The sequence below is a fragment of the Podarcis vaucheri genome, assembly GCF_965113315.1.
Source record: "Podarcis vaucheri genome assembly, chromosome: 4".
Classification (NCBI taxonomy): Eukaryota; Metazoa; Chordata; class Lepidosauria; order Squamata; family Lacertidae; genus Podarcis; species Podarcis vaucheri.
In genome coordinates, this window is record NC_138762.1 from 42,788,219 (window position 1) to 42,811,724 (window position 23,506).

A 23,506-nucleotide genomic window follows, 5' to 3' on the forward strand; every position below is an offset into this window, starting at 1 on the left:
CTTTAGTAGGTTTTTCATGATCTTAAGGGCTGTGAGCAGTGGTTGTGGTTGCAGAATACCCCTTCCTCCAAAACTGCTCTTGAGGATAAGGGAACCAGCCCTTTCGGCAGCATTTGATGCAGTGTATGGAGTTGCAGCTGTTGGGGGTAGGTTTGGTGATAATTGGGCACACACATCTTTTTGGCAAGATGTGCATGAAGGTGCTACTGGACCAACTTGATACACATTTTTCATGCCACAGTTAAGTCATGACTAAGATGTTGAAGATGGAAAAATACTTTAATTCGTAATATGCTTTGTGTGACCCCTCTGCCTGAAATACAGACAGTAAACATTTTAGATTAAAATCAGTATCTTCACATGGCAGAACTGTTGGAGCAGTGGCCAGTTTTCTGAAGTATAATCCGTGCTGAGCTATACTAAGTTCTGTACTGTGTGGGGGGACCTAACCATTATTAAATGCCCACTGCTGGGTCACAGTAATCTTGGGTATGTCACAGCAGCACCCCACCTACCTAAGCGTAGGATAAAATGTTGTGGATCCCAAACCAGTTTGGCCTCACTGTGGGTTGCAGTCCTAAAAAGGCTGAAGACAACTTGTACTCTAGTCTTTCAAAAGTTAAAAGGTATTGATAACTGACCAGACCTGTTCAGCTAATTTAGGGTAACCATTGCTGTTGGCTCCAGATGTTGGATCCCAGTTGCCATCAGCCTCAGCCAACATAGTCAAGGATAAGAGTTGCAGTCCAGCAACATCTTAACCTTTGAGTCCAACTCCATCCCAGACTAGCAGGACCAGCGGTCGGGGATTATGAGAGTTGTGGGATCCATGGTTGAGAGAAGCTGATTTATAAAAACTTCCTCAAATGTAAAAGCTTTTCTGTGAGACTAGGAAGTGTGGCTTCTACCATGTGCTTTAATATATGGGGCTGAGAAGCATCCTGGAAATGATGGTGCATGACTATGTAGCTTTGTTTCCAGGGGGTGTACACAAAACTAGCCTTTAACTCCAATTTTTAAAAGGTACTTTAAAAAATAATAATACACAGACCATGCTATATTACTGTAAGTTTAGATGTGAAAACACTTGGAAATCTTGTGACAGATGTTTTGACCAAATCCATAATGTTCATTTTGTAAGTTAGCAAGCAAATTGTGAATTTGGATGGGGTCAGTTTGCCCATCACTAGTAATGGCTAGGTTAATGGAAGAGCATGAGAGTAGTCAGGGGCTACTCCTGAAGCATATTCTCCTATACTGAGCACTATGCACTGTGCTATATTGAGCACTTGCAGTCAAAGCTGAATCTTGGGTTTGTAGCAGAAGTATGTGAAAGGCAAAGGCAATTCAATATCTCATGCTTGACAAATTATGAAACACACAACAGACCACTAATGGAAAAAGTGTATTAAAATATTCACAAGAGTACAATAGAAAACATGTAAATATCCAATGTGATGTGTGTCCAACTTAGAAGCAAGTCAAAACAAGTATGTTACCACTAGTTCCTGCTTTAACTTTACAGAGACCTTGTAGAACAATCCCTTGCCCAAAATTATACACCTATTTTATAGGTGTTTACCCCTTTTGCCCCACCCCGCCAATCTAGCAGCATCATAGTGTGGTGCCCTCTTAGTGGTGCTTTCCAGAAGGTAGCCAACTGCCTGTGCAGCAGCTGCATTTGAGAACAGGGAAGGAAGGAAAGGAGACTGTACAACAACTTAATACAAAATGCAATTCCAGTTTTTTAAAAGTGCAGAAACAAGGTAGAAAAGGGCTCAGTAGCTGCATTCTGTGGAGTTGTATAGAGCCAAAGGAGATCTTGAGAAGAAGGTCCAAGGGTTGGGGAACTAAGTTTCACAAGTGGGAGTCCTTTGTTAGATCTTGATTGCCTTTCACAGAAAAGGGCATCTAAATTGAGCACCATAGGAAAATTGCCCTTTCACTGAGGCGTCTCCTAGATTTTAACTAGGAAACAGTTTTAATAAGGGGGGATGAAACTTCTACCCATCACACACAAATAGAAAAATGTGGTTTTAAAAGGCTTGGTCGATACAAGAATAAGGTAAAACTCTGAATGAGACTTGACAGACTTCAAGGCTCATCTGTTGATGACTGAACACCTGCTCACTTCACCAGAACAACTGACTGTACACAAAAAGGAAAGCCTTTGGAGTTTTGTGAATACAGAGCAAGTTACAAGACAGATGATCACCTCAACTACTTCAAATAATTAAGACAAAACTTTTTATAGTTTCCCTATTCACACTGAAATGTTGATACTGCAGACCCACAAAGCACTCTAGCAAGAGACAAAGCTTCATGAACAAATAAGATAGAACTCCTACAGTCTGAACGATCTTCCCCAAACCCTACTGGGATAAAAGCACTCTACCTATTCAAACATGGTTATCTGCCATGAAGAACTTCTATTGAACAATATGCTACTGAGATGAAACATGAGGGGTACAGTTGTTGAGTCAAAACCTAGTAGCAACACTAGCCTCTACTTGCCTTGTCTCTCTCTCTAAAAAAAGGGCACTGCACCTCCACTAAAACTGATGGCAAACTGGTTTTTAACAGGGTTAGACCACACTTTTAATTTAGGAAAATATACTATTTACAAAAAAGATTATAACATGGATCATAGCTTCAGGCATGTTAAAGGATGTAAATCCCCAAGATGCCACAATCTCTCATGAATAGAGGTTTTCAGCTTGAACGGCTACTAGGAAAAGTCACACTTGTTCCAATTTTACTGTTCAAGCCACATAACTTCTGTCAGGGGAAATGTAGCCCCTTTAGGGTTCTTGTGCTTGCCAAGTTGTCTGCTACTAAACTCAGAAGAGGAGCAACAAATGAGAGGACAACAAACCCAAATTCTCTCCTGCACTATAAACCATATTCAGGATCCTTTCAAAATGCTGAAAAACAGGTGCATGTCACACAAAAAAGGGTCATCATGCTGGCAGCTCTAATTGATGATGAAGCAAAGTGTCAAGAGTATCAGGCAAAGATGAAAGAAGAAAGAAAAAATAGTGACTTGCTTTTCTAGTAATAAGGTGCTAGAATTAAAAGATTACGTTAAGTTCTATAATATTCTGAAAACATTGAATAATAAATTGTTTTCTCCTACACAGCTCATTTGGCTGCAAGCATTCACAAGTCACTGTAGTTTGCATCAAATCAAAGTATGCAGAGTAGTGATTAGTTGATCGTTATAATTGAAGCAAGTCTTTCCATTAAGTTATTTTTTCTGGCATTCCTCATTTATTACTTATACCCTACCCATCTGGCCGGGCCTCCCCAGCCACTCTAGGCGTCTTCCAACAGAATATTAAAAACACGATAAAACATCAAACATTAACAACTTCCCTAAACAGGGCTGCCTTCAGATGTTTTCTAAAAGCCAGGTAGTTGTTTATTTCTTTGACATCTGATGGGAGGGCATTCCACAGGGCGCGTGCCACTGCCGAGAAGGCCCTCTGCATGGTTCCTTGTAACCTCACTTCTCACAGTGAGGGAATTGCCAGAAGGCCCTTAATGCTGGACCTCAGTGTCTGGGCTGAATGATGGGGGTGGAGATGCTCCTTCAAAAATACTGGGCTGAGGCCGTTTAGGGCTTTAAAGGTCAGCACCAACACTTTGAATTGTACTTAGAAACGTACTGGGAGTCACTGAAGGTCTTTCAGGACTGGTGTTATATGCTCTTGGCAACCACTCCTAGTCACCAGTCTAGCTGCCACATTCTGGATTAGCTGTAGTTTCTGGGTCACCTTCAAAGGTAGCCCCCACATAGAGCACACTGCAGTAGTCTAAGCGAGAGATAACTAGAGCATGCACCACTCTGGCGGGACAGTCTGCGGGCAGGTAGGATCTCAGCCTGCGTACCAGATGGAGCTAGTAGACAGCTGCCCTGGACACAGATTTGACCTGCGCCTCCATGGGCAGCTGTGAGTCCAAAATGACTCCCAGGCTGCACACCTTGTCCTTCAGGGGCACAGTTACCCCATTCAGCACCAGGGAGTCCTCCACACTTGCCCGTCCCGTCCCCCCAAAACAGTACTTCTGTCTTGTCAGGATTCAACTTCAATCTGTTAGCTGCCATCCATCCTCTAACCACCTCAGGACACTCACACAGGATCTTCACCGCCTTCACGGGTTCTGATTTAAAAGAGAGGTAGAGCTGGGTATCACCCGCATACTGATCAACTTTCAGCCCAAACCCCCTGATGATTTCTCCCAGCCCTTCATATGGATGTTAAAAAGGATGGGGGAGAGGACAGAACCCTGAGGCACCCCACAAGTGAGAGCCCAGGGGTCTGAACACTCATCCCTCAACATCACTTTCTGGACATGGTCCAGGAGGAAGGAGCAGAACCACTGTATAACAGTGCCCCCAGCTCCTCTAGACGGTCCAGAAGCATGTTATGGTTGATGGTATCAAAGGCCGCTGAGATCCAGCAGAACTAGGAAACAGCTTTCACCCTTGTCCCTAGCACGCCGGAGATCATCAACCTGCATGACCAAGGCAGTTTCAGTCCCATGATGAGGCCTGAATCCCAACTGGAAGGGATCCAAATGGTCCGCCTCCTCCAGGCATGCCTGGAGTTGTTCAGCAGCCACCCACTCAGTTACCTTGCCCGAGAATGGAAGATTTGAAGCTGGGCAATAGTTGGCCATATTGGCCAGGTCTAAAGAGCTTTTTTTTAAAGAAACGGTTTCATGACTACCTCTTTCAACTGGTCTGGGAAGCCTCCCTCACAGAGAAAAGCATTCATGATCCCACCAAGTCCTTGTCCAGCCCTTCCCGGCTCGCTTTTATCAGCCAGGATGGGCAAGGATCAAGGAGACAATTGGTTGGTTTCACTCGTCCAAGCAGCCTGTCCACGTCCTCAGAGGTAACAGATTGGAATTGATCCCATGCAACTTGACTAGACAGGACTCTAGCTCTCTCCCGCCCTGACCCTGCTCCCACGGTGGTCTACCTCTTTCCGAATCTGAGCGACTTTATCTGCAAAAAACTTTGCAAAATCATTGCAGGAGATCTTGGGGTCCTTACTGGGCCCCAATGGCAAAGGTCGTTCCGTTAAATTGCGAACCACCTAAGAGAGTCTCCTGCTGCTGTTTTCTGCAGATGCAATAGAGGCAGTGAAGAAGGTCCTCTTCACTGTCACTATCGCCACTTGATAGGCTCGACGCTGAGCTCTAACATGTATCCTGTCTGATTCAGAATGAGTTTTTTGCCACTGGCACTCCAGCCATCTCAGCTATTGTTTCATCGCCCTCAGCCCTGGAGAAAACCACGGGGATGTCCGGGCTCCATGCAATCACAGACGGCGCTTTGGAGTCAGTCAGTCAATAGCCCTGGTTAACTGCATTCCAGCAGGCCACCAGGGAATCACCTGAAAGGCCATCAACATGGGATAAACATCACCTACAACTCTCTGGAAACCCTTCTGCTTTTATTGCTCCTCCTAGCGACAAACTACGCACACTCCCATCGGGCTGTATATACTACAAGAGGTAGCTGCAAAGCAGAGTGGCCCAAATTCTACCTTGTGTGGTCTACATTTGTTTTTAGCTAGAATCCTTATGATCCACTGATGTGTTTTACATTAATAAAGCAAGAATGCATATTCAGGGTGTCGTAACCGTTAAGGCATAGCTTATCTGCATTATGTGGTCCTCCTGTTTAACAGCATAAGATGTTCTCCATCATACCACAATCCACCTAGTCCAACATTCTTTGTGCACACAAAACATCCCAGTAACCCACCAGGTGCTAGGTGGTCAACCAGGAGTTTGCAGACCACCAAGGGACTGCAATCTGTCAATCTACCTTCTGCCAACCCCTGTTCTGAAGAGGGCAAGGAGACCAGTGCAGTACTGGAGAAAATTGAAAAAGCACCTAAGTTTTTTCAGTCCCACCCTCACTCCCCAACTGAATAAAGATTGAAAAGTCAAAAGGAATTCAACAGGCTCCTTTCAACAGTGACACTAAATGAGCATTAAAAGAGGAGCCTCATAAAATTAAATAAACCTGTAAAATGGCACGTGGGTATTCAGATTAGCATTAAGTGTCACCTTTCATTAACTTTTGTCCCTCACTGTTCAAGACAAATCTTCACAAGTTGCTCATTCATCTACACTCCTGCAACGTTTTTGTTTTGTAGGGGGCAGGGTGCAATTCTAGGATGAGTATGTGCGGTCGTGCATAAGATGACGAACCTACTGGATCAGGCCAGTGGCCCATGTAGCCCAACATCCTGATCTCACAGTGGCCAATGAGATGCCTGCAGGAAACCTGCCAGCCCTTGCCAGCCCCAGTAAATGATGTACTGCATGCAAAAACCAGTAGGTGGAGGTGAGACTAACAATGGCATGGCCAATTTCATTTATGGTAAAAGAAAGTAAGACAAGCAGTACCCAAGGCATCTATGATGAATGGGTGCATGTGTACAATGGCATAATTTCACTGTTTAGACAGGAGAAAAACTCCAATAAAGCTTCAGTGAACACCAGCACTTCAGCCCTGTTCAGGTTTTCTTAGACTCAAGTGCCACCAAGTTCAAGGGAACTTACTTTCCTAGTAAGTGGATTTAGGACTGCAGCCTAAGTCTACTGAGATCACAGGAGACAGCAGTAAAGATGGCCTTAGCACAGAAGAGTCGGTAATCGAAGCCTTCTAATTTTTCTATTTTGGAAAAAAAAATCCATTAAGGAACAAGGGATTAATGCTCATACAGGCATACCTCATTTTAGCAGCGATCCTGCTGTGGAAATGCACTCACCACATTTGGGCAAAAGTACAATGTCCCCTCCTCTTGGCCCAAGCTTTAGGGAAAGCCTGCTTGTTTGGCTCTGCAGAGTGCTAACTGGCCAGCCTTTGGGTCAATCATAAAGTTTCATCTGCTACCATTCACACTTTCTTATACTTTTAAGAAAACTCCACTGCACAGATAAACATGCAAGGGCCTTGGGAAGAGGAGGAGGAGGAGGAGGAGGAGGAGGAGGAGGAGGAGGAGGAGGAGGAAGAGAACTGGACAGGCTGTCTGAAACAATGAAGAGGAGGAGGAGGAGGAAGAGAATCGGTCAGCCTGTCTGAAACAATGGTTTGAGGCAGGAAGGGAGGAGAGAACAGCAGATGATTTGGAGGTTGTGTGCCCTTATAAGAACAGAGAGGCAACAGAGCAGAGCTAACCCCACAGTAGAGAAATCCACAGTCCTTTCTGTTTGAAGGTAAATCTGCAATGAGTAACAATAGAATCTTGGCCCTCACCTCTTGAAACAGGAAGTGTACTACTGGCCTATTCTATCATATATGGCTTCCATGAAGCACTCCCCCTCCATGGAATTAGATAAAACAGTAAGAGGTAACTTGTAAATTTTAACTTTCTTTCTGCAACAGCTACATCCCAATAAGCCTTACTAAAAGCAGCCCAAGGTAAGGGTATTCTAGAAAGCCATATTAGGATCAGACTAAGTTCATTCAGCACCACTTCACTACCCTATTTTCTTCAAAGACAAAACTGAATACCACTTTTATTGCAGAAAAATCACCAGCGGGAAATAAAAATTAGAGGGACTTCTTGTTAATGCTTCGTGATTGAAATGACCAAATGAAAATGTCTAAAAGCTATTGGGGTGGGGAGTGCGTTGCACCAAAAAGAGACAAATGTTAGTTAATGCCCTGAAGATAGAACTTTGGCTTCAGCCAATACAAGGACCAGGCTGGAAACTGAAGGCAGGGGAGGGCTTTCCGACCCTACTGTAGAAAGAGGTAAGTGGGAATTGGGAATGAAAGACAGGAGTGAATTTATATGAAACTGTGTGGAAAGCACCAGAATAGGAAAAGAGAATCCTCATGCAGAAACACTTATCCTCAAGTCTATTTCATCAAAAGAAATCAATCTTGTAAAAAACAAAGTATCAAATCCATTAGCCTATCCAGGAATTTTCCAGTTTTTCCATAGAACAGAGAAATCACTTAAAGGTGTAATATGAATATTTGCTTTCTTCCTCTTATCCTAGATACAAAAAAAAATTTAGCAATTTATAAGCAGAATTCATATCATATTTCAACATGCAACATTGGTCTCAGTTCTGTACGATTTAAATAGACTATTTACACACAATACATATATAATCTCTTTCTCTCTGTATGCACATGCATTGGTCCTAGCCTAGGCATCAAAGGCCACATGTGAGTTCTCTGGGTCAATCTTCTTCAAGCGATTCCAGTTTGAATTTTTGTTTAGCTTTGGGTTGGTTGGGATTTCCTCAGTTCTTCCGAATGTCAGCATAGACGACAGATTCCGACTTGTTGATCTTGTCACTGTAACGCCCTCCGGAGTGATCTAACTGCGCATAAATTACTGGGCCCTAAAAAAAAGAAATACAGAGTAAGCAAACTGGTGAAAGAGCATGATTCCTTCAGTACATTACTGGCAGGCAGTGTAAAGACAAAATTAATCTATAGATTAGGAAGTTAATGAGCATTAAGCAGACAAAACTCTATTAAATGTACACAAGACACACATTTCCCCCCTCTTTTGTCTGTTTGGGTCTATCTATAAACTATGCAAGTCAAGTTGACTTTTTAAAGAAATTAATCTACTGCGATAAAGTCCTGCAAAAGAATCCACAAATATTTTCTTATAGAAATCTGGCACTTCATTCTTCAGGTAGATGGAATTGCTTGTAGCTTTCAGAACAATTCACTGAACAACAGAGCAGCGAATGGATTGATATTTTGAAAGAGTACATCAAGAATTCACAGTCCGGCTAAAATCAGCTCATTCAATAGGCTCCATTTGTGCTGAATCAGACAGGGACATGTCACCTTAGCAGTATTTTTCTTGGGAGCTGCTGCAATATACTAAATTAATACAACAGGTTGGAATTTTAAATTTCATCTACAAGGCTGAAAATTGTGCTCCTCAAACTGCACTTCATCCAGATTGTCTTCACACCGACAATGAATCAACTTTGGGGGCATACACACTCAAAACTCCTTTCCTCTTCTTTTAGCAGAAGCTGGCAAACAAACCAGGAAGACTTTCATTAACTACAGTTAATAGTAATATCCTGTTTTAGATGAAAAAAGAAACAGCTTCAGAACAAGAAGGATACTAGCCAACTTCAAATTGTGGCTAGTTTTCCATCTGTTAACCAGAGATTTCTGGTTCAGACAAAATGGGAAACTTAATGGAAGACTTCCTGGCTGCCAACTTGCATAAGGATGAGTGAAGAATCTGTGTCTACACACCCATCTTGGGTTATCATCATGATCATCCAAAAATTGTCTTTCAGAAATACTATCGGCTTTTTGTGAGTCAGTATTTTTCTGCATCTGTCTGCAGTGTCCACAAAGACTCTGCAATACAAGAAGTTTGTCAGCAAAAACCAAAAGCAAAGACTGTCCAGCAACTCTTACACCTCTAGATGGCAGCAATGCTCGTGGAGTATTTAAAAACAAACAAATGAGAAACCAACAGGGAGTTGGAAAAATAATCCGTAATTTTTTATGCTCAATAAGGCTGTGTAGCCCACAAGGAATCAAGCTTTAAAGGAGGCATGATCTTGGCAACACTCAAATCTAAAATTACATTCACCAATGTTTAATTGGCTTACCATTCTTTCCCACAATCAGCCACAACAACTCTCTTTGGAAATGTGCATTTTAAAAATGTCAATACAGTTTAATTATAAGGAAGACTAGAGGATCAATAGTGCGGTAAGAAAGCACTTTAGGAACCAGTTAAGAGAAAGAAAGTAGTTGGGGATGGCTAGCTGGGAAGACACATATTCTTCAGCTGCAGACAGTGAAGTTATGGCCAAAAGTATGTTTCTTTGAACATACAAAACTGTAGTATGTATAGCAAGCTTCTTCCATAAGCCACACAGTTCACCAAAGGTTTTCAACACCATTACTGGATCTAAGGCAGCTTATTGTGGAAGCCACATGAATGAGTCATGCTCTGCACGTTTTTATTCCTGTTTGCTTTGCAAATGATTTTGTTGTTCTTTCATATAAGAGCACAACTCTCTCACGTCAACAGATGCTGCTCCAAAGGCTAATGCCCCGAGTTCTTGGAACTCAGCCAAGACAAAGGACAATCATCTTTTCTTCTATATCAAAGTACTGGCCTTTTAAAAAAAGCTTTTCCTTTGAATAATACAAAGTTCCTTGTTTAGAGACCGTCTGCTAGTTTCTACAAAACTACAGAGGATTCAGATAATGGGGGAAGAGAGGATTCAGATAATGCCATATTTGCCTGGAAAATATCAAGAGATCGCTGTCCATATGCAGGAATTCAGAACAAATATGTGAGCCTAACTATAATAATAATTCAATTAAGTATATATAGTAGCTAGTTGATGGAAAACATCATCTGGAAGTATTCCTCTGAAGAGTTGCTCACTGGGAATGACACCTTTTCTTTTTTTAAGTTGTTCCAATAGCTTTCTAATGTCTGTCTACTCCTATGCATCAGACACAGGACAATATGCAGATTTTACTAGGCATATGTGTCCCATTCAACAAAAGCACTGAATGGTGTGTAGGCTATCCAAGTATCAGAAGAAAGGAACCAGATGTGTGGCTTAGAAGTTAGAAGTAGAAAGTTTTACATCTGAAATTGCATCTGCCTATCAGAGGAGAAGCACAGGTTAATAAAGTCAGGTACAAAAGCACTCTTTGGAATAGGACACAAGACGGATACAGTCTTCTTTCTAATTTATCAGTTATACATATGGGATAACTTAGATAACCAGCCAGTTATGCATTAGATCTAGAAATAAGAAAACATTGACAATTATCACATTCAAAATGAGCAAACACTGTACAGCCAAACAACAGAGAGGAATGAGAACCACTAGGACATTTGGTACCAGACAGACATGCAAAGTTGTGAGAAATAGATGACATCTCAAATGAATTTACTGGTACGGACAAGAGTGAAAGCAAACCCAAAGAGCAATCAGCCAGCCTCAAGATGCAGTGAGCCAAACAAGACAACTCTGATGCATGCTGTTTGAAACACAACCTCAGGCAATAAGCTTCCTGCTTTCACAACCATTACATTAACTTCAGGATTTAAAATATGTAGAAAGGAAATAGCAAACTGGTAGACAGATAGACTGGATAGTATCTTTTGCCCTGTTTGTAAAGTAAACCATTGTAATGAAATGTTAATTTCTCCCTCCTTTCCTCCACTACTTACTTACTTAAATAAATAAATAAATAAGAAAGAAAGAACCTCTCATCTTCTCAACAATGTAAATATCCCATTCCTATAGAGAAGCTGCAAACCAAGAGTACTTCCTGGAAACAGGACACTCCTCTTACAGCAGCCTTCTAATTTTGCTCCAATATATTAAAAATATTCCACAATACCACCACTGTGCTTTCACACAGTGAAAAGAAGCAGATGTCTGCATATAAAAGTCAACTCACTCTGGTATACTTAAAAACAAAAGCACTTCCATATATCTCCATGTTCCCCAGACATTATCTACTAGTCCCACACACATTAATAAATAAGGCATGTGAACCTCTCTATATTACTGTTTAGGCTAGAATAAAAATAAGTGTTTCCACTTGCCAGATTTTGTTTATTGCGGCTCCTGTCATATCCATATTACAGTAACATTAGAAATAGCTTGTAAGATGCATGGCTATGTGCAAGTTTCATGTGCACACAACCTCCCCAGATAAGACTATTGAAATGCATGTCTTCATGGCGCTATTGACTTTGTAAGAGTCTACACAATAATGTTTTTGTTTTGTTTTAAAGTTTGTAAGAAGCAGGCCTACAGTGTTCAAAATCCTAAGCTTCCCCTATTGTAGATAGCTGGCAAAAGCAGTCTCTGAACCAGAACTAACTTTACCCAACAGCCAAGACTTGCTTTTCCTGGAAGCAACAAGGAAAAACCAGTGACTTCTATCAATATTGTTGCCCCTTTCAAAGAGCACCTAATACCACCAGCTTCAACCAAGTGAAGAGGATCGCCAGGAATGAACTATGCCTTAAGAACTTATTACAGGGGTGGAAAACCTCCAGCCTTCTAGATGTTGGACTCCAACTGCCATCACTCCCAGCATACACAGCTAATAGTCAAGAATGATGGGAGCTGGAGTCCAACAACATCTGGTGGGTCGCAGGTTTCTTACCCTGCTTTATTAAACTAAAATGTTAATTTGTACAGTAATGTCTCAAACTAACAGAAGGAAAGGTCTATATTGTCATCTAGCCATTTCATTTTCAAATAGTTTTATAAATATTTTATAAAAATCTACCTTTTCAATATATATTTTTTAACAAAATCCTTTCCTGCTGAAGCATCTCAGCCTCACCACAGCTCTATTCTGATACCCGTAGCTTTCAACATATTTTGACAGACTAAGATGTTCAAGTTGATACAATTTGGAGAGCTAGTCGTTTCCATTATCTAGTTTCCATTTTTCCACCCAACACTTCACATCAAATAACTGAATACAAAAGAAAGGAAATCTGGCTATTTCCTTCCTCATCTTTGTCAACATTAACTAATATATCCCTGCTCTCAAAATGTCTGTTTTTCACCTATGTTTCCATGGAATCTGCTATAGGTTTTTTTTTAATGGTTTGGTTGATTTCATCTGTTTTATTGATACATTTATTATGTACAGAGCTTTCTCATAAAGCAGTCTATATGTTTAAAAAAACAGAAAGGAAAAGAAGCACTATTCATTTCCTGTTGAGCAATACTCTATCTAGAATGAGTATTTCCAAGTGGGGAGCAATGGTCTGCTGTATATGTTTACCTGACACTTTGTGGGGATAAGGATATATAAAGAACAATGAAGCAAAGGGGCTAAAATATTATTAGCTCTGATAAATGGTAATTGGAAAAGTCCAGGAACAATAAATACTCAGCACTGCCAAGATCATAGAATTACAAATAAAGGAGCTTCCTAGTGAAAACCTATATCACAAAGAAGGACAATTCACTCAACCTAACACAGATCAATTCATGTGAGTCAGATGGCTCCCTCAGAGCTAGGATATGGTGGCACAATAATTGCTTTCACTGCAACAACTGTTTACTTACAAAGACTAGCCCTATTGAATCTTTTCACTATCCTTGAAGTACTGAAGTTGTCAAGTACAAAAAACGACTGTAGTAAACAACATCCTTCATCTTCGAAAAGAATCATAGAACTGTAGAGTTGGAAGGGACCCAACCGAGGGTCCTCTAGTCCAACTGCCTGCAGTGCAGGAATCTCAACCCATGGTCCCCCATCCAATTTGAAACCATCCCGGAGCATCATGTCTATCTTTGTAACACTTTTAACTTTGCTCTAAGTCTCCCTCCCCTCAACAAGAATACCACCTTTCCCATCACCGAAGGTCTCCAAGTTAAGAGTTCCCAAAGCATCATGATGCCATTTACCTGGTGTGATCGGATGGGCACGCTGTTTACCAGACCCTCTGTGTCGGAGGGGGTCTTCCGTGGAGCCTGCTTAACTGGAGACACCAAGCTCTCAGAGGTACTGCAGCTGACGAGGTGGCAGAGCAGAGTTTGCAGGACAATGTTCAAGAGGCAAACAAAAAAAACAAAACAAAAACAAAGGCAAGTGATGGCAAGATGACGTGGCAACATATGCCAAAGTAAAAGGTGAACTCGGTGAACAACACAACATACATCCTCTCCCTAGTGCTGGCTCAGTACCATCACTCCTAAACCTCCTCTTCTCTCTGATGTACATCCAACCCAGCCTTGGGATGGAAGAAAACAACCCCAATAGAGGCCAGCAGCTTCCACAAGAACCAGTTTCTTGTTAACAGGGTCACACGGGCGACCCTGCCTCAGCATCCAGGGAAGTAGTTCCTTGTTGTCTCTGCCCAAGACATCAGAATTCACTTACACATAAGTGTACAGTTGAAGATTGATTCCTTTCTAACTAGGTGGAAAATTGTTGCTTTTCTAGTGACTGCACCCTATCTTGCAAGTGCCACAACAGAACAGGTGCTCAGCAATGACATGTCCTCAAATGGTTATCACACTCTCTCCCCAAGGAGGCTTGCCTGGTGACCACTGTATTATATTTTAGCTGTCCAGTTAAGACATTTGCATTCTCTCGGGCATATTAACATTTTCTATTTTCAGTGTTGAAGGGATGCAGTATTTTAGGTCACTAGAACTGAAATTTTACACTGCTGTTTTAGATTTAAATTTCTCCTGTTTGTTTTGTTTTGTTTTACTGTATATTTTATTTCTGTTGGCTTTTTTAATGTGCATTACAAACCACTCTGGAATAAATATTATTAAGGACAGTATATAAATGCCTTAAACAATGTCTTCACAGTAGCTGAAGTCAAGGAATAGATCTTGACCACCAAATTTTTCAGTCCAATCATTTTAGTAAATGGAATGCCTGCAGCAAAGAAAGCATCCATTGACTGGAACACTGTCTGTTAATATACTGATACTACTATGTACAAAGCTTCGGAAACTTGGGGAACGTCTATTTAGAAAGGGCTTGGGGTACTGATATGTCAGCTATGTCCTTGAACTGCTGCGCTCTCACTTCTGCTTAAAAACAAACTAGAAATCATTTCAAAATCAATTAAGCTGAACATTGACTAAGCATCTCAATAATTCCTAACACGCATGCTCACAGACACCTGAGGACCAAACAATACTGTTATGTATCTGTATGTAAGTTGGTACAAAGTCTATTCTAGATGAGTGGCTGATACCGAAGATGTGGGAGCACGACATGTGTTGTGTTCCACCAACAAGCAGGGAATAATTTGGAGAGGGAAGAAATCACTGGGCAGGAAACGAGTTAAGGTTTCTTCCTCTTTCCTCTAAGAATGGCTTGTCCTGTTTAAAAAGCAGCCATTGGGGCAATGTGTATAGGACCTAACTTGGCCTAGGAGGAATACTCACCACCCTTTCTCTCAATCATTTTGTTTTCTTTACACAACACACACACACACAGAGTATACAGGCAGACATGGATCATGACAATATGACAATGACATTAAGCAGAATGCAGTTCCCTGCAAACCATTATTTTCTCTTATCCAACAGGAATATTTAAACATTAAAAAAAGCAGACACGAGCTATGCAGCAGTACATAGGGAAATATAGTACTGAGGGGGGAAAGGCATTTCAGTACCAGTAAATGGGCTTCCATTCTTACTGGGATTGAATCACAGCATACAAGGTGGCCAAGGGACTAATAAAATGTCTGGAGTATATCCCAAGAATTCATGCAACCTGGATCTAAAAATAACACTGAATTAAAGGTCTTTGCATGGAAAATTCAGTTATTTACTGAATGATTTTCTCCTCTCACAGTGTACAGAGTCCAGATCCCCCACACTCATTCATGCACATGAGCTTGCTGGCAAGAGATGGAATACTGAATCTGAAGGTAATGAGCATTGCCGTCACAATTGAGGAAATGAGACAATAAAACTCAAGCAGTAGATGAGATGTGCTGCCCCTTCACCAACAGTCTACAAAACAGAATTTCAGCACAAGTGATGGAGATATGTTAGCCGGGTAGTCAGCAAAGGAGGCAGAAATGTGTACACGCACACACACGAAGTACCAAAGAGCAACCACCAATGTGATTAGTTACCATGGTATATAGTGGGACCGGAAGAGGAGACCCAGCCCTGTTACATTCCCAATCTTGCGTCTATATCAGGATCTCTGTAAGCAGAGGAAGGTAAGAGCAGGATCCGATCCCAGCACACCAAAGCAGGAAGGAAAAAACCAAAATGTCAGAATAAGAACAGAAGTTGTGACACTGCCATGCAAGGGTTTCCACCACCACCCAAATCAATCCATTATAATGCTGGTGTTAGTTTCATCTAGAAATTAGACCCCTGCAAAATTATGTGGCCCTGCTCAGCAATTACAGCACAAACACACCCTGCCACTTAGTAATCAGTAGGAACAAAGAGCTGGTGTAGTCAGTGAAAGCAACGTTATCCATTTCTACATTGCTGGGGGTTGATTTTAGTTGTAGAAGACAATGCAAACATATTACTGTTCCAAATCCAGCACCTTTAAGTAGCTTTCAGCAATAACACACTGGACAGGGAGTTAAATACCCATATTGGGCTTTGGGATCCTTTAGTGCAGATCAGTGTAAGCTGCCTTTAAGTGGTTACTGAAAGAGCACATGCAGAAAGGAAACTGTGCTTTCCACACTGAACTCTGAGCTTACAATGCACATTTCACTGCACTTGCTCAATCTTACCACTGACTCCTACTGCAACCCCTCTCTAAAATCTCCAGCTGAAAATAAGGTATAGTGGGATCAGTTGCCAATTAAACACACCCATCAGAAACTAGACTTTTGAAGGCTTTGTTCATAGCATTCACTGGATCTACAAAAAGCAGGAAAGAGTTGGGCAGTGGAATGACAATCCCCACAGAACACGTGTGCTCAGGTTTTTGTGTACAAGGGCTGCATTTCTGTTGGAGTTAAGTGGCAAAGCAAACAAGATAAAAGTCCCACCACCACCACCTCAAAGGAACCCACCAACAAAACATTTCGTGGCATTCTAAAAGCTCTGGATTAAAGCTCTAGATTCTACCCTGAAAATACTTTCCAACAGAAGTTATTCAATGCAAATTAAAAAGGTACCTTAAGTGCAAAAAAAGGAAAAAGGGGGGAAAAGGGAAGTCATGCAGATGGTGAAGCCAGTGAAGATAGTAGAGGAACTGTTTTCCCAAAGCTAGGTTTGGAAACCTCTGGCAAGCAGACTGTTGTAAAAGGAGCCACATTCCAAACTCATAAATAGAGTTGTACAATCCAAGATGTAGAGAGTTGTTCAGCCTTTATCTTGCACTTCATCCTGAGCTGCAAGAGCCCCTTTATTTTTAGAAGACAAGAGTGTAGGGCTGCCGGTCTGGACACCTTTATGATGCACGCTTCCTTTCCAACATGTATAAGGATATCTAGTAGGACTTATACACCCTGAAAGGTGTATACACAATGAAGTCAACAACTAATAGTTTGGGACTAGAGGAATGTGTCCCAGTGGCCACAGTCAATTTAGTACTATGAACAAAACATGTATGATTGATTCCTGTTGCAGGTTCAGCTACCCCGGCCTTAATTAAAAAACAACAACACCTAAATAAATGAACAAGGGGAGCATCTTACCCAGAGTAATGATTTTTAGAGTTCTTCTTTCTGCATGCGACACACACAACAAGAACGATGAGCAAAACTAAGCCCAGAACTCCACCAATGGATGCCCCTGCTACTAGAGTAATGGGAAACACAGGCAAGTTACCTGAGGAGAGAAGAAAAGTTTCAGTCCAGTCTGCTTAGCTTTTACATTTATCAAAATATCATTGGCGTTGGCTTTTATATGCATAGGTTAAGGGTGCATCTGTCTCAGTAATGGCATGTTCCTTGGTCTTTTTTATATCCCAAACCTCATGTAAAACTCATGAGCATGATCTGTGGTGTTAGGTTCATTAGATTTCAATAGCATTTTTACAGCATACCTAGTATAATTAATCTCTCATTTAGCCCATCAGTAGCCCCATGGGAAAGATGATGTTGAACAATAAGTGGACTTCCCCTGAAGGCCAATTTCACTACAAAAATTTGTAGTCTGCTATGCATACCATCATACAAAACACACAAACCTCCTGCTGAGTGTAAAAGGCATCTACATAAGAGCCAATGCTTTAAAATGCTCAGAAGAGCCAATCAGGAAATAATTGACCCCTGCTTCCAAGCATTTTCATGAAGAACTTGCCATGTTTTAGATGCACACCCATCACATTTGAGAAGCTGCCTCAACACCACAATCAAGAGGCAGTTCACACATTAATCACAATAATCATAAACTAGTAACTGTTGCCTCTTGGCAAGATTGCACTTGTATTGTATTGTATTGTATTGTATTGTATTGTATTGGAGCAAAGGGATACAAATATACTAAGACACAGGATTCACAGAAGTACAAAAGTGAACTTGGCACATCTAAGAAACATACATATACATATATACTCATGCCTAACTATGGAAAAGAGCCACTGCTGAGAACACCTTATTCTCTAGCTGTGAACGCCATTTGTTTAAAAGAAGTTATTTTAGCAGTCTATTGAACTTTTTGTCATTTTGAAATCCACCCAGATCAAGTCTATTTCAAATCACTCTTTAGTTATACCCTTGGGCTACATTATCTCTTCTATCTCTAGCTACGAACAACTTCAACTGTAAAATAAGCATACGGTAGCTGACTTAATCCTATCAATAGACTACAATATAAACCAAACTTTTCTTATAAATTTGTAGCACCTTCCAAACTGTTTACCAGACAGCTGATGCTGGCTCTAAGAAGCAAATTAACGACATAATTCCAAAACCTAACTACATACAGGATTTTTAGTTCTTTTAAAACAGTTCAATTTCTTCACAGAAACACTCTAAATAAAATACAAGTTATGCAAGAACAGCCAAAATAATACTCCTGTACGTGATGGATTTTTGTAGAGTAATTTAATCAAATATTTCACAAAAGCATTCTATCAACCATCATTACTAGTACTTTTGTATCCAGAGACGGCGTTACCTTTTTCCACAACTCTGACTTTGATTTCACTAGGTGTGACAACAATATCTGGAGGGTTCTTGACATCGCAGATGAAAGTGCCGTTGTCCCGGAATTGCATGTTGGATATACTGATAGATGCATCTTTCTTGTTAAGGTCACCCGCCCAGCTGCTTCTGTCCTTAAATTGTGTATCCTTCCCAGGATATGATTTGCCATGGGAATAATAGAAGAACTGTAGTCGGGAACACAAAACAGGATACAATGTTAAAATCCTAGTTTTCCCCACAAAGGGAGGTCTGGGAGTAGCTACAATTGCTCAGAGTGAGACCTTACTCTGACTCACTCGCCCCAATTTCCAGCTGCTGTTACAGGATCACTATTGGACCTATTATTGCCACCACCTCGTACACCTTTAAACTTGACATATCCTGCTAACAAAATAGGAATCTATGGTGAAGTGTGGGTAGGTGGCTAACAAATGTGTCACTAGTTCAAAACAATCCCTCGCCTTAATAAGACTTTTGCCACTGAAGTATTGTGGAGCAAGCACAGAAGGACGACTATCCATGATACCAAACATAATAGGATCAACTGGCATTCCAAGGAGGCCTAAATATGTACTCTTACCAGCGATAAAAGTGAGCAGGAGCAGACAGGTATGAAATAGCATTGTCGCAGGCTCTTGTTCAATTCTCATCTTACTTCAATCATCATCTCTTACCGACACAGTAGTAGTTGATCCCTCTGGTTGAAAGCTCCAGGTAACAGTAGCAGCACTGCTGATCACCTCTGAGGATGAAAAGCTGCACGGAAGCTTCGTTTCTGTCCCATTCTCCACAGAGAGTTCTGCTGGTGTGTATACTTCCACAGCTGAAACCTGGGCTGTCAAAAACACCACAAAAATCAGGATGCAGGACCCATTGTAAGCAATGCAGAATGAAATGATAGCATTACACAAGAGAGTTAGATGAAGAGCTACATTAGAAATCTTATAGCCCAGAATAAATGCCCCATCAAATATTCATTGAGTCGCACTTAGTCCATTTGCTCTGGAAACATCCAGCATTATTTCTGCTTTTGTGTGAGATCAATCACCATATAAACTTCATCCTGAATGCAATGCATACCCTCTGAACTTGATCACTGAATATTTACCCAATTGTTGAGTGTTGGTCAAGGGCAACTAACAGCAGCTCATCTAAGTAACCGTTCTAGTAAAAGACTGGTAAGTTAAAACATCCTCCAATGACTGAAGAAGGCATAGAAAGTTCTTGTGTATTGTTTGCCGATCCATCCTTTGACAAAGGAGGAACTGTTATTTGAACTTGGGTAAGGTTTTGTACCTTTGTAAAGTCCTATTATGCTCAATAAAATCCAGCGTTTTTCCACTAGTGCTCTGTCTTTGCTTCAAGGATCCTTTAAAAGGAAGCCTTTTGCCTTTGTCAAAACACCATCCAAGCCCTAAAGCCAGTTCACACAAACCTGGTCAACTCCATACCACATCTACCGAAATCTTGGCAGGTTCACTACCAGAATACACATGATGCACCATGTAATTACAATAAGCAAACATGAACTAAACTCATATGCAAGCTGTAGACAGTCACAACAACGAGTTGTTCTCCAAAAGTAAGACGTAGTCCTTGTGACTAAGCTGTGACACTCCAAAAGTTGCTAGACTATAGCTCCCACCCTACCTGACCACTGGTGAGGCTGGCTGAGGCGGATGGAAACTTTAACCCAGACACATCTGGAAGGCCACAGTGCAGCCTGACTGCCTGTCCCCGCTTTACATACCTGTCCTGAAGCATATATTTAATTTGCTGCCAACATTGTTCTCAAATGCTTTCTTTCTGCCTTCACTGAAAAGTCTAACATGTCCTTAAGAGTTTCTACAGCTCACAAAAGTGGGGTGGTTTTGTATTAATCCTGGCAGGAGCACATTGACAGCAGCTGTTTCATGGCCAGAGACATGGTTATTTCACATGCTGCACTATCAATGCTGTCCTTCATAGGCTGTGCTAAAGATTCCAGATTCCTGACAGTCCAATTCTGTTTTAACGCAAAAACGCATAAAAAATTAAACAGGCAAATGTGTTTACTGAATGGACAGAAGAGAAAGGGAATCCTTGGGAAGGCTTCTGTGTGCTACACAGTTTGTCAGGGCTCCCTGTGAATTTTAAAAAAGCACCTCAAGACTTACAACTTGTGAAAAGCCATTCAGCTGTTTGTTAGGAACAAGAATGAAAATTGGGAGCTTTCCCAAGCTCAACCCACACCAGGTGTAGCTAGCAAGCAAACAAACCAGCAGGGATTGAGGAAACAGGAAACAGAACGTTCTCACAATGGGGAAATGCCTTGGCACTTCTACATTCACTGCACTGCCTTCACATCCAGCATGCAGTAGACACTCACCATTACACCACTGTGCAAGCAATGTCTCCCACCTCACTGCTGCTGTGCTACGACACTCAGACTTAAATGCTTAAATGTGCTTAAGAAAACCCACTCACGTTTCTATGATGCAAGTAATCAAGATTTATAGAAGCCTGCATTTATAGAAACGTGCCATGATATTATAGGCTTTCACCTACAAAGCCTTGTGTGGCTCAGAACTCTAATACCTTAAGGACCACCTCTTCCCACACAAGCCAACCCACACCTCACATTCAACATCTGAGGCCTTTCTCTATTTTCCCCCACCCAAAGAAGATGTGGAGGGTTGGGAACATAGGAACAAGCCTTCTCAGTGGTGGCTCCATTTCTGGAATGCTCTTAGCACATAGCATAGCAGAATCATAGCACTGTAGAGTTGGAAGGGACCCTGAGGGTCATCTAGTCCAACCCCCTGCACCTAGGAATGCATTCCTAGCACCATCACTGTGTGTTTTAAGAGACCAGGCAAAAACATTATTTACCCTTGCTTTTTGCTCTTTATTTGATGGGTACTACGGTATGTTTGTGCCCTTTTTTGGATATACTTGGACCTATAGACATCAAGGGAGTTAAATGTGTGTTAAAGGAGCAAAGTGAGATTACATCTGTCTTCACTGCAGCAGTTTTTGAACAGGCCCCTATGTCTGAAAAAGCTCTCCTGGGATGGTGCCTGAGGTGCAGAGACAGAAGATGACAGGCAATATTCAAAACCTCAAAAACAACTCAAATGTGAAATTGCTGGCCTATAAAAATTATGTATGCTATCCCTAAGATCCATCTCCATACCTGAAGAATGGAAAGTGGCCAATTGAATGCCTTTTTTTTTAATGGATCCAGAGAAGATCTGAGAAATTACAGGCAGTTGTTGTACACTAATGCTTGTTCTAATAAAACTGTTAGAAAGCATTATTAAATATAAAATTACAAAAAGTATATAAGAACAAGACTTCTTGAATAATAAGCATGGCTTCTGTAAGGGTGTTTTCTGTGTATTACATAGCTCTTGAGTGGTCCTCATATGGACCACTCAAGCATATGGCAAGCATATGGACAGGAGCAATGTAGTACATGTTGTGTCAGATTTTGAAGGACTCCTGAGTGAGTTTAGCAATCATAAGATAAACAGAAAAGTTCTCTTAGGGATCAGAAGGAGGTTAAAGAACAAGAATCAGAGAATCAGAATAAATGATCACAATTCAGGAATTAATGAAGTTGGATCTCTCCAAGGATCGGTATTGGGACAGCTGTTTTACACTTATTTGTGAATGACCTGGATTTTGGGGTAAGCAGTGAAGTGGCAAAAGTTGCCAACGTTCAAAGTGGTTAAAACAAAAAGGGATTCTGAGGTCTAAAAGGGTCACTCAAAGCTTGGTGAACGGGCACTAAAATGCCAAATGTGATTCGCTGTAAGCAAATGTAAAGTGATGAACATAGGGGCAACTCATCCTCCCCCCTCCCCCCCCAAAAAATGTCACATGTACACTAATGGGGTCTGAATTGGCTAGGAAGGACCTTAGGTTCATGGTGGATAGCTTGATGAACCGTCAACCCATTTTGCAACTCTGAAAAATTCCATGTTAACGACAGTTAAGAAATGGTCTGAAAATAAAATTGCCCAAATAACGATGCCATTTAGAAACCTATGGGGCGCCTGCACTTAAATCTTTCACTTACAGTTCTGCTCACCGCAACTCAAAAGAGTGTGGAAAGTTTTAGAAAAGAGCACCAAAACTGACCACGTGGCTGAAATAATTCCCCTACGAGGAAAGGTTAAAACATTTGGGGCTTTTAAGGTAGAAAAGCAACACCAAGAGGGGACATGATAGAGGTCACAAAGCAACTTGTTTTGAAGAAGGATTCTGAGGGTATAGTACAGAGTCCCTGCATCCATGAATTAATGCAAAGACAGCTGCTGATGTCTTTCCACCCCTATAGGCCCAGAAGCATAACTTGGTGTTGGCAAAACCTATCAGGCATTGGAGTCCTTCCACAACACCTGGAGCTCAGCACTCCAGGACCTGCTTTGTCCACAAAAGGAATCCTCTGGTATCTGCAGCAGGAAAAGCCGCCGCCGCTGCTGGAGGGGATGGAAAGCGGTCCTCAGAGCAGCTCCAAGGCAAAGAGCAGTGCAGGCACCCTGCCTAGCCCTCCTGTCCAGACAAGTTCACCTGCTTCTTGGATTTTATTTCTGTGTGTGTGTGTGTGTGTGTGTGTGTGTGTGTGCACGCGCGCACACACACACACACACACTCACTCACACACACGCCAATATAACTCCTTGCCAAGAGCACAAGAGACCCTAGGTATGCCTTTGATAGGCCCTGGGAATCCAACAGTCTTTTTCTGTGCATATCCTTCTCAAAATAGCCACAAGTTTGCTGAGAAACAGACTCATGCACCTACATGTCCCCACTGAGTTTACTGGTTGAGCACAACCAGTACTGCTTGTATTCTGTTACAGTGGAACCTCGGTTTTCCA

At 41.5% G+C, this 23,506-nt stretch overlaps 1 protein-coding gene across 2 annotated transcripts in view; it reads right to left on the bottom strand.

The window, feature by feature from the left end:
• Positions 1-6,680: 6,680 nt before the first annotated feature.
• LOC309531651 (myelin protein zero-like protein 1) overlaps positions 6,681-23,506 on the bottom strand; it is a 30,988-nt gene continuing 14,162 nt past the window's right edge. The window contains exons 2-6 of one of the 2 annotated variants that reach the window (XM_082221261.1): positions 19,313-19,473; positions 18,610-18,823; positions 17,184-17,316; positions 13,441-13,546; positions 6,681-8,385 (exon numbers count right to left, since the gene is read on the bottom strand). In XM_082221261.1, coding sequence (XP_082077387.1) covers positions 8,284-8,385; positions 13,441-13,546; positions 17,184-17,316; positions 18,610-18,823; positions 19,313-19,473 — 716 coding nt within the window. In that variant the 3' untranslated portion in view covers positions 6,681-8,283. Of the gene's footprint in view, positions 8,386-13,440; positions 13,547-15,644; positions 15,719-17,183; positions 17,317-18,609; positions 18,824-19,312; positions 19,474-23,506 lie in introns of both variants that reach the window. The other variant, XM_082221262.1, reaches the window with a different exon arrangement.